The sequence below is a fragment of the Gasterosteus aculeatus genome, chromosome 21 (genome assembly GCF_964276395.1).
Source record: "Gasterosteus aculeatus chromosome 21, fGasAcu3.hap1.1, whole genome shotgun sequence".
Lineage (NCBI taxonomy): Eukaryota > Metazoa > Chordata > Actinopteri > Perciformes > Gasterosteidae > Gasterosteus > Gasterosteus aculeatus.
The window spans coordinates 19,138,718-19,153,069 of record NC_135708.1 but is presented as its reverse complement, the minus strand read 5'-3'; the positions used below and the strand labels follow the sequence as shown (position 1 = coordinate 19,153,069).

Genomic DNA, 14,352 nt, shown 5'->3' with positions numbered 1-14,352 from the left:
ACAGGAGACCAAATATAGGCCCCCTGCTTCGGCCATAATTGGAAGCTTTATTGATTTCCGGGCCTGTCGTCACGCCTGAGGTGACCTTTTGTTTGAGAATAATTGCTCTATTAGAGGGTTTATTCAGGCACCTGCTGGGTATCACAGACACTATTATGGTCCAATAAGAATCTGACGGCAGTAAAGCAGTGACCCTCTTCTCACGTGTGGGGGTGGGCGGCGAGGGTCCGCCGCTCTGCACTGGAGGGGCTTATCCTCATGGAGGGGTCCACTGGTGGCTGAGCGTAAACTGGGGTGCTCGATTTGGTCCTATAGTATTTTGATGTGGCCGCTGTGCTTAGTACCTACGCCTTGTTCACAGTGACTTCAGATACAAGCGAGCGCTCCCACCACTGCTGGGACAACGGGAGCGCCATTAAAATGGAGCAGTGGTTCTCTAATGGGTTCATCCCGGGTGTGATCACAGCCCACAGAGTTTGAAAGGTTTACTCAGGAAACTTTCTCCCACTGTGCTTGTGCTTGAAAAGTACTGTTTCTCTCAACATAAGTGTCCTTTATTTACACTGTTGTGTCAAAACAACACGTCTCAAACTGTACACTTTTGAAACGCGCGTTTGGCGAGAATGGACATCCTTCCCTGCCGCAGTCAGTAATTATTAGGGCTGTGACGACTAGTTTACAGCATTATTCAGAACAACATACGCAGACACAATAGTTGTCTATCGATTCTCCAAACGACATTGTATGCTTGCACACCTGGCGGGCCCCAGTGAGAGGGGGGCCTCGTGAGCTACATAGAGCCTCATAAAGTAGACCAAAGAAACCGTTGAAATCAATACAAAAAAAAAAAACCTGCTGCAGCTGCCTTCCATTTAAGCGGCAGATCTCAGACATCCACCCTGCAGGGGACCTGACAAAAGGCTGCGGAGGCTTCCGGGCTGATTACGTATCCTCATAGCCTGTCACACCGTGACTCCCAGCCAAATGCATTATCTGCAGCGTTATGGATGTATTTCATCTCACAACAGTGGAACATCTGTTTCTTATTGATTAGAAACCTACGAGATTACATTTCCTCCCCACGGATCAGATTTCATCCCACTGTCCCGCGACAGCTGACATTGGAATTATCATTATTATTAGCTTACAGAAACAACTGGATTTCATATTTACACTCACAGTGTGCCCTTGTGTCGGGAAAAGGGGGATCTAATCAAATCGAAAATAGATGTATGCTAGCATTTTCTGATACGCCACAAAATGTGTTGAAACAAGGCAGAAAAGTTTGTTTTTTTATAATTGGTATCCACTGCGGGAACGTCACTTTCCACGTCCCCTCTGGCATGTATTCATTACGTCCGGCAGAAACAGCTGTTACTCACACTTAGCCTTTTGTTGTGGTGCCATCACTCCTGAATGCTGCTCTGCAGCATTTTGAAAAACTCAGTTGTTGTCACAGCTAGCCCTTGTCACTGGTCAAACATATGAACAATTATTCAAGCAGCACAAGAAACATGAATTCAAATAGGTCTTTTAAAGCTGCATTTTTGGGCTTTTTGTGGAACACATACAACGAAATCTTTCGCAATTATTTTCTGTGCCCGTTGGCAGTATTTTGCATACGCTGAATTGATTTTCTTCTGCTCCTTGTCAGGGAAGAATATCATTAAGAGGTGCTAAGCACTCTTAACTCATTGAAGCCAAATGTTCTGCCTTGCGATGGAATGGCATCCCATCCCCATCATAAGATGACACATAACCACAGAAAAACATTAGAAAGAACCCAGCGATATTCCAAATACAAAAGGACAGATGTTGGACACGACGACTCATCTGTTCAACCCTCGACTGCCACTAATACGAGGTTAAAATTGAGAGGGAGCTGTCCATTCAGCACCACGCAGAACAGCGATGAGGCCTATAGTGAGAATCTTTACGTAACTTGGTCAATTTGTCCCATGATTTAATGTACATTTCTTCCTGACGTTTTGCAGCATACTGGTTCAAATTTATTTTTTTCCCCAGGATGTCATAGAAACAGAAGCTCGCTAGTTCGGCTTTGACGAGATCCTCCGGTTTCTTCGGTTGCGCTTATTGGATCTGAAGCTGAAGTTTGAGCCTTTCACCGAGGGCATTCGATACTGAAATGGAGAGCCTGAATGAGTCTTTAAATCTGTGAGCTTTCAGCGGGTCGGCCGCTCAGAAGTTCCCCCCACATTGGATCGACGACATCTTCCCGTTTTACGTGCACGCAGTACTCAGCACGCAGTGTACACACATTCCTTGTTTCTCTGCGCTCCTGCACCATCTGAGATCACCTTATCTGATCAATTATTCACCAGTCATGCGAGACAAGAAAACAACACGTGTCACTCACACGCCGCAAATCGGTGCTGCACCTGACGAGACGAGAAGGAAGCGAGACGGGCTCGCTTGTTACCCCTCTCCATACATCAATATAGATACTAAAACACGCTTATGTTAAAGGTTTTACAAAAGGTTTGACCCGAGGACAACGAAGACCTCAACCACGACTCGCGTCCAAATTTCAACATTATACATAAAAGAAAACCATCTTTCTCACGGACATTGAATATAAAATGGATTTGAACGAGTGCCCTGCGTGCCGAGAAGCCAATGACTTTAAGAAGCAAATGTTCTCTTCTAATAGAGGAATCATTGATAATTTAGATATCTTAACAATTTAGGTGTCAGTGCAGCTGATGCCACCAAATAGGTCTTCTTTTTGGTCTTTTCTGAAAAGATAGGAAATTACTGTGTGGAAGAAGACCTGTGTTTCACTGATATAAGCAAGTAGGGCTTATAATTCAGTGGCAGTTGTCAGCGCCACGCGGATCAGTGGAATGAGATAATAAACCTCGGAGTGCAAACCCAGGGACTTCTAATGTCCTACTTCCAAATGGAAACGGAGGAACATTCAATTTTACAGTGTAGCCGCCACTTCGAATGTCTTAATATCTCTGCTTGCTTGCAAATTTATTACACACATTTCTAGGCTAATTACTTAAGTGGGCCATTTTTGTGGGATTGTTTTTCATCATGAAACAATGCGTTTGTCGAAGTCTCTATATTATGTGTCAGCATTCACACTCCACCGGGTTGAGAATGGCAGCATTTCCCAAAAATGAAGAGAACACTTTAAGAACGTGCACGTGGCCGACGCTTGGTCCTAATTAGCTTCGCGCGTGTCATTCTAGTTACAGCAAAGTGCCGATGCTACTACATTTCACTAGAACAGCAGCCAAATCCGGCTTCCCGTGGCGCCGGGTGATCAGACAAAGTCGGACGCAGCACTCTGGAACTCAGCCCGTGCGCTCTCACATCAGCTTGAGCACTTGATTCAATTTCAGTCCCGAGTTCACAAAGGACAAGCATCAACAAGACGGTGGGACAATTCATTTGTGTGACTTCCCCCTCACTCATTTTGTCTGTTTTAATCTGTGTTGCGAGTGTGTCGCCTTCGTGCGGAGCTGCATCCGGAGCCGCGGCATCTCCATAGAAACTGGGCTGCCGTTGGGCGTTTTGGAGCGCGCCCAGCAAATGTCACGATGAAAGCCAGTATTTCCGGCATGGCCACCAAACACCACGCAGAAGGCGCGCCAGGGACGGCAATATTGAGCGTGGAAAATCAGCGGGGCGTTGACGTATATTTTTTATTTTTATTTTTTATAGCTGGAGCGAGCGTGGACGGATGCCAGCAGACCCGGCCGGCGCTCCTCCGACGCAGCGAGGCCTTTCGCGCTGGCGTCACCTTAACGCGACGAGCTGCCACATTAAAAGCCTGGAGTTGGTCGACTTGGAGCGCCGTCGGTGTTGCAGGCCGAGGACAATTATTGCAGCTATAACAATAACGCTAAAGGTTGCAGGCGATAAATGTCAGCGTGAAAACTGGCTGCAAGGCCGGTCCGGGCACTGAAAGGCTATACCGCGCTCCTTTAGGCTGCTGCCAGGAGCAGGAGCCACATGCCAAGATTTGGACCCAGCCTTTGGCCTCATGCAGGCTACTGAGTGGCTCCATGTGCTGCATCATCAAGCTGTATGCTGTCGCTATTATTTAAGGGGGAAGACACAACCCAGACGACCCAAAACAGATTTTAAAGGCAAGGTTTGAAAAACTGATTTCTTAAATAGGACAAAGTTAATTACATTCCAAGCTCACCTCAGCTATGTGTATCACTTTGAGCAGTCACCCCCCCCCCTACGACACTGGCACAAACAGCCCTCAAGCAGCATGTCCAATGAAGCTGAGGCGCCAGCTTCTCCTAATTCGCATCCGAGCCGACAGGCGATTGGCCGCTTATCGTTTTGAGACTCGCACTCTTCTGAATGTTAGTCAGCGACGCCGATGCGACAGCCGGGAGGAGAGGGGTGGGGGGGGGGGTGAGGCACTACCTTGCAACGCTTCAATCGGAGGCTCCGTGGAACGCGGCCGCTCCTCATCGCCCCCTAATTGCAGCCGGTCGACGAGGCCGGAGAGAACGCGGATAAACACGGAGACGCATTAACTTAACACGCGCTTTGTTTGGCGAGTAGACACGGACACGGGCCGAATCTTCCCCGACAGTCTGAAGCAAGATTAATAGTACTTCCTCACACAAAGTACTTCCAATGCATTTGGCTTATTAGGATCATTCTGATATTGTGCTATTCATCTGAACGGCGAACGGAAATCCAGCTTTGGTTCAAGATTCTGGGCCGGACTTCATTTATGGAAATACGATCACTGGGGTCATTATGGAACGAGCCGAGGGGAGTTTCACGGGATCCGTATGCGTATCCTGTGCCGATTCTCGTAGCTGTGGGACGCAATTACAATACAACAAAGACAGACACCTGACTGGAAAAATGCTGACCTTTTCCTAAATGAGGCCCTTTTACACACAGTTTTGGAAACCCCTCCTGAGGCGACACACACACACAAACACACAAAACACCTGGAGACTACGCAGACCATTAGCGAGATGGAGGATTCTCATGACATTTAGTTTGACCGTTGCTCCAAACACTGAATATTTATTGCTGTATTAAAGACCGACCCCTCCCAAACCCCCCCCCCCCCCCCCCCTTTCCTGTACCTCATGTTATAAGTCATTTTGGCAAAGACCGTTTAAATCATGACAACAATTGTGATGAATCGCTGTGGTTTCCGCCTGGCAATCTCGCCTCTAATCACCACTTCAGACCTCTAACATCACGGCTCAATTGTTCGTAATTGCCCGTAAGATGAACTATGGCACAAACATTCAGAGCATAAAATTCCGCACTAAATCCATCTCCTGTTCCCTCTTATCAGCCAAGGGCACTTGGCAAACAGGAGGAATTGACCTATTATCTATTTGCATTCCAAAAGTGAATCACCGCTTCACTCTTTGCTTTTCAAAACCTATTTTGGCCTCGCTGCTTATCTCTCTCTCTTTAAAGGAGCGGCGGTGCTGCAAGCGGCCCGACGAAACGGGGGGCACAAAACAATGGAGCTGAAGTGTACGGGAAGATAGCGGATGACCTGACATCCTGTTTGACTCACCTGAGTGAGCAGGTAAGGAAGGCATCAAAAATCTGTCTGATAGATAACGCGTGCCTTCCCCAAAGGAAAGCGATATCCTAGCGAGTCGATCTGAGCAGAAAGCCAAGCGGCCAGATCGCGGCCAAGCGCATTGTACATTCAACGTATGTACAGAGTATAAAAGGGATGAGCTCCATACGGCCGCATCCGCACGCCTTTAGGGATGGGAGTTTATAATTTAGCACTTTTCCAACACTCTTATTTTCTCTTATGAATGAAGGACGGTTGAAATCAACGAGGAAATTTACTCTACTTTGCCCCATGGAGTGAATCCACCAATCACGGCCGCCCGACCAACGGGTGACCTTGAAACATGGCGACACGTCTCGGCCCGTTTCACAATGCACCGCTTATCACATTACCGGGTTGGCGCGTCGACGCCATTAGACGCGTATTAGATCTGAAACGGCGTCACTGCTGCGTGGCGCATGCTGCAGACGGAGTTCATGCAAAAAAAAAAAAAAAAAACACTGAAGCCACGGCGGGCGACTCGCAGGTGACTGTTTGTCCTCCCACTGTGTCTCGTGTGCAAGTTGCTACTTTAATTAACATCTGCTTAAGCACTTATCACCCGAGCTGTTCATCAGCAGGCCACTGAGGCGGCGGTGCCTTCACAGCGAGGTGAGGGAAAGTGAGCACGGCTGATTTAAAAGCCCACTTGTTTTCTCGTCGCAAACGGCTGAATAAATGTCCAGGTCGAATCTCATCAATTGTGAAATATTTAAGCCCCTTCACCGCGTCGAAACGACGCTCCCCGTCTGGCATTTCTCTCCCGTCGATAATACGACATTGAGGTTAGCGTCGTCACCTTTTCAGCCCGTGTTTATCAGCTCATGGCTGACAAGCATCATCTCAAGTAAACACATCTGGTCAATATTTGAAAAGAGTACAAGCACTTACTTCCTATACATCATCAACATTGAGCAAACCAAAGATTAGATTCAAAGATTCAAATCGATTAGATTTGAATTTTTGGTTTTGGAGCCTGGTTACGTACTCGTGTACCCAACGTGTTGCAGAATAATCTAATTAGGATGCAACGAAAAAGACTCAACATCCTAACTATGCGACGGCTTGTCTAGGATTCATCTCCTTCCTTGGCCCTTGGGTGCCCATTTCCTCCGCTGACCTGATCGCAGGTTCTTGGCTTTGAATCTCCCCTTAAAATGCCTGCTACTATAAAGATGCTCCTAAAGCAACTTTAACAGGGCAGACCCCCCCCCCCCCAGTAGCGTCACCCAAGTTCGCTGATCAGTTTTTACCTGGACAAAAGGATGCATACAATGGAGTTCAAGCTGATACTTTGTGCCAGATGCAGCCTCTCCCAATCACGATGCCCTAGAAGGGAGTATTTCCACCACAAATAAGGGCTACCTTCGCTTTAATTTAGTCCAAATTGTCTTGCCTCCGTGAGTGCATTGCTCCAGCCTTCCCCGACTCAACCTTTCACACCCTGAGTGCCTCCACCTTGTTGCGGTAATGACTGCTGGCGGCGTGTGTCTCTGTCCCTGTGCTGTGGCGAGCTGATTACTGCGGCGCTGTTGCTATCTCTGGTGAGCTGCCCTCTATCTCCGTCCTCTGTCCCTGGACCGTAAGCCCAGCCAGCGGACCATCAATCAGGAGGCCCGCGACGGGAACCTCGCGTAATCGCAGCGGCTCGGCTTGTTTGTGCGTACGTGAGGCGCGCGTGTTCCTGCGCGTGCACTTCAATGTTACGGCGGCTTAAGGCTTCGCGTCTTAAGAATCTACCGTTTGCCGGTGTTCATGGGGTCTCTTATCGAAGACGGGTCTTTATGGCAGTCATTTTGAAAAAGGATTGGTTCAGATATTTGCTTTTACAGTCTGAAACTATTAACCTATAAAAAATAGTTCATACGGTCGAAATGAACAAACTAAAGTACAAGTACTTTGAAGACGGGATCTTGAAGTGGTGACATTTTTCCAAAAACTCAATTGCAGCCCTGTATTACTCTAAAGAATGTTAATCGGAGTAGGCCACTCATAGCATAAACAGGACCAAACAAGTCTACTCCACGTCAGAGGTCAACATTTCCTGCTTCAACCAAAAGCCTGAACTCAAAGATTTGTACAATTATACACAAAATAAAATAGAAAATGCATATAAAACATAAGTAATGTATCAATTGTTGAGACCAAAGATGTGTTTTTTAATGTCCCAGTGACCTTGACTTTTGACCACCGCATTTTAATCGCTTCCTCAGTTACGTAAGGGATGCTTAGTCAAATTCAAAGAATCGCCTGGTGCTCCTGCAAAATATGCATGGCTGCAGTGGGCGACCTTTGGCTGCTTCCCGAGGCTGTGACTGACACTCGGCAGGTAGCGGCAGAGGCCCAGTGTCGCTCGCCCATCTCCAGTCATCTCGAGACCCGGGGAGACAGATTGAAGTCATTTGAAGTTACACATTGGGTTGATAGACTGGTTCCAAAGCCGAGCCGGTGATAACTCACCGAGTGCGCAGACTCCGATTGAGAAATGACTGTAAAGGTAAAAGGTGATAGCGGCCCAGCGTACGGAGGGAAATAATACGACAAAGCGATAACAAACAGAGCCGAGCCTTTCTCCCGCCTCGGTGTTATAAAAACAGAGTGCTTCCAAATCTGGAGAAGTTAAATTCATCTTTCTAGTCCATAAACTTTCCAATGCCCACCGGGACCACTTAAAAAAAAAAAAAAAAGCAGTCAGCAAATACAAAAGTGCATTATTGTTTAGAGTCACCGGATCTCTACCGCACGATGAGCTGCATTATTTCTCCACGCCATTAACACAGCACCATAACATCACACGGTGGTTTTATGTGGACATTAAAAAAAAAAGAACCTCCATTGCGTCCTCGATGATTCAGGCGGGTCAGTGAGGTTCTCGGTTGGGGGGGGGGGGGGGGGATGCTCCATCACCACCGACCGACCGATGGAGGGTACGGAGCCACCCTGCGCCACTGTGACATGCAACAGGGTGTTCAGCCTTCACACTGGGGGGAGGAGGTCACAGCTCGGGCGTCTTCTTGCTGAAGATGGAATCGGGCTCACCGCAAGGTGAAGAGCGCGCGCGCGCGCACGCGCACATGCCAACTGCTCGGTGCACGTCGCGCGCAAAGTCCCAGAATAACGATCGCGGCTTAATAACGACGACCGTCACAAGCGAAAGCAGGAGTCCGCGAAAGAGGAGAAAGAAAAGGGGGGCGAAGTGACCCAAAATGAGTCCGTATTACGAGCGGAGGTCACCGCACGATCGTTACACAAGAGGTCAGAAAGCGCGCGTCACCGCGCGCAGACACCGGAGAGTTGCCCGGCCAGCGGCGCGCCACGGTACCGAGCGAGGGTCGGGAGGAGGAAGAGGAGGGAGAGGAGGGAGAGCGAAGCCCGTCGGTACCTGTTCCTGCTGGTGAGCCGTTTTCGGCGGTGCGCTGCCTTCCTTCGCCGTGGTCATGGTTCCCCTGCAGCTGGGAGAAAAATCGTATTTCCCCACCGGCGGGAGAAGGTGAAAAGAAGAAGAAAAAAGGAAAGAAAAACTGCAATTACAGATGAAGATCGAGCCGGAGAGCGGAGACGCGGCGGGAGGAAGAAGACGAAGCTATTTAACGCGCTGTCGGGCTGCGTACGCAGCGGCCAAGGTGTGAAATCACAAGTGACGGGGAGGACGGACGCACTGCTGGGGATGAGGGACGAGGCAAAAAAGAGAGGAGGAGACAGGAGAGGAGGGGAGGGGGGCGCGCACTTCAAGCCCAAAAGCGGGGCTCTGCTGCGTGAGCCATTCCCCGAGCGCGTGCGCCCACGCATGTACGTGCACGCACACGCATGCACGCACCGTGCAGAATGAGTGGATTATCAATTAGGAGTGCACACTGAAATTAAATGCTGAAACTTTAATGCATAATTCGTGAGCAGAAGCTCATGAAGTATTTATGTGCAACCAGAAGGACAGTCGAACATCGTTATGATGCTCAGAGTTTAACCACAAGGTCTAACTCATTAAATGAGGCCAACGGTGTTGTGGTAAAGCTCCTGGCAAACTGTACAAGTAGCGAGTCTTCAGTCTCAGATAGATTCATTTGTGCGTTGTGTGTCTTTCTCGCAGCAATTAGGAACGTGCTGCTGCAATGACGCGTTGGCACAAGAACTCTTAGAGGCTTGAATGCAACGTATTAGGATCCAGCAGCTGCTGCAGAACAATGAATCAATAGTGAGGGTTTTAAAATGATGTTTAAGACGTCAGCGGCAGTAAAAAGTCACGAACGCGTTGCAGATGTCGCAATAAAGTGGAACGACTCTTAATTAGGTTGAGATTTGAACAAAATCTTTGAGGCTGAAATATTATTAGGATATTTTGTTATAATAACATCTAATTTTGTCGATATTTCACAATAAGAACCAGACTTGCTTTCGTGGGCTTGTTCAGTTAAAAACTGAATCTCGAAAAGGGTTTGCAATCTTTATTAAACACTGCGAGAAATTCATCATATATTTGGCTTCTCTGCGATGCACTTCATGTCAATTAACACCGTGGTCTCCAAGTTGGAGCCTTTACAATGCAGGTGTGCGACCCAACGTGCTGCACTGCTAATTCATTCATTAACATGGTGGCAGCTCGGAAAAGACAATTAGCCTTATATCCTGAATGAAGGTCTGCGCTGATGCTTCACGTGACGAGGGCTCGTCCTTCAAAAAGATCCGCCTCAAAAGGGATCAAATCCAGCCTTGAACAGGAGAACGGTTTCATTTTTGTAATTGTTTCAGATCCGCTGCGGACGCTTCTGCTCTTCAATGAACCATTTTTCACGCATACAGGCGAGGAGGAGAGCAGGGTTAGTTCGTTAGGAGCCACACCTACTCATTCAATACAGAATAGAAGAATACAAGTGCATGCCAGTTGCTCTGTTGTGCTTTGCAGCCTGCCAACATCCTCACATGTTAAAAAGTAGGTATTTTCTATCAGATTTGATCAAATTTGCTATTTGGGACTTAACTAAATGTTTGGATGAGACCATCGTTAGAGCAGGAAATCACACTCAAACCTTCTGGGTCCACATAAAAGCCCGGCGCCAAGCGTAACGCCCAAGCAGTGAAATATGACGAGAAGAAATGAGATCACGTCTTGCTCAAGGGGGCCGGGAGGAGCCGGGGACCCGAACAGCCAATATTATTTATGATTAAAGGACGAAACCTCTCAATTTCCTCGGCTGCGGCTGTTTGAACCAGATTTCTGATCACAATCGATGGCAAATCGAAGAGGAGGGTGCCGACCCACAACAACCAGAATCAAAAAAGGTGCAATTTCTCCAAGGAAAACAAACGACAAATTGCAGCAGGTAAGTGCCCCTTTAGGCCGAAGACTGAAGAATGCTTGTGAGGTAAAGCCGAACCGTAACCGTACGACACAGAACGACATCCCACCCGCCGCTCACAGCACCATGCACTTGAGGCGCAAAGGTACATTAGCAGCCGCCTCCCAACAACCTCAGCCTGTGTTTACCGTCACAACCGGTGATGTATGAAACCCCAGCAACCTCTCAACGGCCAATCAATCAGCTCCAAACTAACTACGGCCACTCAGGGCAAAAAGCCCCGTTGGCCGGTGACGGATGCCGTGTGGGCCGAGAACACAATAAGCACCTGATGGTGGGCGCCACGGGGGCCAGTCGACAGACCTCATGTCTCCGGTGGTGACAAATGGACAGGGGACGGCAGTGATGGATGCTCCTGGGAGGGAGGAGGGAGGGGGGAGGGGGGGGAGGTTAAAAACACATTCCTGGAAAGTCAGGAATCAACTGTGCCACAAACGGAGCGTCCACTCACTCCAAGCCGACACGATCATCTTCCCGCAAGCGCTTTCGCTCAATTTAAAACTTCAACCTGACCAGTGCAAGAAATAATCTGGAGAACATTATTTTAGCACGGCTAGTGGGTCGGTAATTACTTGAAACAAAATCATTACTTGTGGGAGGACGATTACAGATGAAAGTTTTGCTTGTTAAAAGGCCCCTCCCTGGACGTCCTGCGTTTCTATTTATAATTGCTTCATTGCAGGTGGACTTCCTCAGAAAGGTCTCCGATGCTTATTTACACAGGCACCCTCGTTAAAATATCCTGCCTAGGCTGAGAAGTCAATTAAACAGATAGGAAGTCAATGAAGTTGAAGCTCCGAAAAGTGAAATTATACTCTGATCCTCCAAATTGACGGCTCGAGCTGCTCTGACAGCGACTGGGCACATTTTGTACGTTTCTGTTTTCTCCCCTTGATTTAATTCGAGAAGCACAAACCAAAGCAAAATCTGTCCAAAGCTTTTAGTTTTCAAAAAGCCGACAGTGGCATCGTCGAGTGCTCTGCGGCTGCGCATCTTTTTAATTGAGATATTTGAAGACCCGAAGCGTTAAATCCCCATCAACCCAACAGGGAAAGAGAGGAACGATTCACGGAAATCTGGTGTGTTTTTCATCTGTAGTGGAAATATCATGAAGTTAGAAATCACAGAACAGGATATTCCATTTAAAGCATATGAGGATTTTAACCACTTTCATGTCATTTGTATGCGGACAAATGTGGTACAACACATGATGGAGGACGCCCGCTCGCAAAACAAGACCAACACGGCCCCAGCGAACGCCGCAGTGTGGGTAAGTGATGACTGTGACACGCGGCGACACCACAAGGGCCGGGATTCACACCCAGACACATAAAAGAAAAAAAAAGTAATTACTTCTTCAGCCACGTCTCCTCTGTGTGAGGTCTCTACATTCGCTCGACGCGGCGCATCGGGGATGCAGCTTCTCCTCCGCGCCCGAACACAGGAATGTTTTTGCAGAGAAATGTCAACAGAGCCGGATTCCACAGCCGCGCCGCCGCCGCCTGTGCTGGCGAAGGAGTTTTGCCGCTCATTAGCATGCTCTCTGTGCACAGCGTGTGCCCTCCCTGCTGGAGAGTAAGACCCAACCTCCAAATGCCAAGCCGCTCTTCAAATGCATCCTGAGTGATGACTTGCATTTTTAGATGCACATGTGATTCTTCCGGGGGAGAATATACTAAAGCTTCTGCGAGAACACTAACAAGTACTGGATGCACGGCGAAAAGGGGGAATGTTGCACCTATTTAAGTTTCACCGTCGCATTTTCCTCCCTGAACTAATAGATGCTAGTGACATATTCCCAACAGGTGTTTTTGGATAACGTAGTCATGGAAACAGCAGATGCTTCGTTCATTAAATGGGTTACCCTGAAGAAGGTGTTAAAAGTCAGTATCTTTTTCACGCCTCGAAAAACTGAGCTGAGTGAAATTGTATGAAAACATTCTTAAGAAAGACATAAAAAGCAAAGATGCTCTTTGAGGAGGACGACGAGTGGCTGATTCGCCTCCGCTTCCAGAGCCGACACCCACTTGCCTCCTAACAGCCCCTGCAGACACATCGAGGTCCCGCCGCCAAAGGGCCGGAATGCTACAGCACATTTCAGGTAAAAGGGACGCCGCCCCCCCCCCCCCCCTACACCCCGCCGCCACGGACCCAGGCACCATCAAAAGCTCCACCGCGCAGAGAAAGATTTCAGCACCCCTTAATGGACGCCCCCAGCGGCGCATTTTCAGCCGCGCGCCGAACTCCTTTCACTGAGAAGAGGGGCCACGGGGAGAAGAGCACCAGCACAATGGCCCCCCCCCCATCCCCCTCGCAGGAGGCGGTGAGTGCAGGAGCCCGGAGGAAATAATCGTGAGGAGGCATCACGTGTCATCGGGCTCCCATCGGTGTTATAAATTGATGCGGCTGAAGGGGAGGATTCCTCCTGGAATGACAGCTGTTAATAATGACACATTATCATTCTTTATGGCGGAGCTATTTCATATTCTGCAGGCTGACAGTTTTTATGGTGAAACATTCAAAAATATGTTTCGGTTCGTCCCATTGCTTCCTTATTAGCGGGCCGTTCACAACAGATGTTAATGCGTTGGAGGCCAGTGGCAAATATACAACAACGTTTGTGACTTTAATGTTCATTCATAAGTCAGCAGAGTTTTATGCCGTCCTGAATTACACCACAGCGCACTGCAGCGTTTGTGTTTTTATACGGGTCAACTATAAAAGAGTTTTTCTTTTAGTGACAAGAGGGAACATTTTGTTCCCTCATGCAGGACATGAAGCCACGTCGTTCTGAGAAAGAAAATACACGTCTACAAGTACATCGGTTTGCAGAATACGAACGAACACGCATTATTGATTCAAATGGCATCTGCTTTTTAAAATCTTAAATAGAAGGATTTCGAGCAATTTTTTGTGGGCCACGGGCGACCGGAATCAATGAAACCAAAAATAAACCTCTGCCTCGAGCAGAGGTTCCCAACCTGCGGCTCAGGACCCATCTTAAGGGTCACGATTTGTTACATTTGTGTCACATTTGTTATGGTAATATTTAGTTTACGGTTTCTTCCCTTTACAACCAGAGACGAGGGGTCGCAAGTAAGCATTTCCTCATGTTAATGGAACACGGGTCCACGGGGAAAAGGAAACGTTCGCCCGTGTTGCAAATTTATTTGTTGTTCAGTGTCTAACCATGAGGAAAAAAGAAAAAGCGGTTTAGCACCAAAGTAACATAATGGGTTTCGGAGGAAGCATGAACAAAAAAAAAGAACACATCCTGCGTCCCAATCACGTGCTGCTTGTCCAGCGTCATGGCAGCGTGCTCAATAAACAGCGAGCCGCCAAAGTGTTCGCTTCAGCACTTCTGCTTTCCCTGCATGTCTGCACGAGAAACCGTGACTCCGAATG

General features: G+C 48.1%; 1 protein-coding gene across 6 annotated transcripts in view; it reads right to left on the bottom strand.

Annotated features, from left to right (window-relative positions):
- The window catches only part of dpp6a (dipeptidyl-peptidase 6a), a 125,425-nt gene that overhangs the window by 44,805 nt on the left and 66,268 nt on the right, over window positions 1–14,352 (bottom strand). Inside the window, exon 1 of one of the 6 annotated variants that reach the window (XM_040167122.2) lies at window positions 8,976–9,252. The exons of the other annotated variants lie outside the window; for them this stretch is intronic. Within the exon in view, the coding sequence (XP_040023056.1) occupies window positions 8,976–9,032 (57 nt within the window). The 5' untranslated portion in view covers window positions 9,033–9,252. Of the gene's footprint in view, window positions 1–8,975; window positions 9,253–14,352 lie in introns of those variants that run through there. 6 annotated transcript variants of the gene reach the window in all.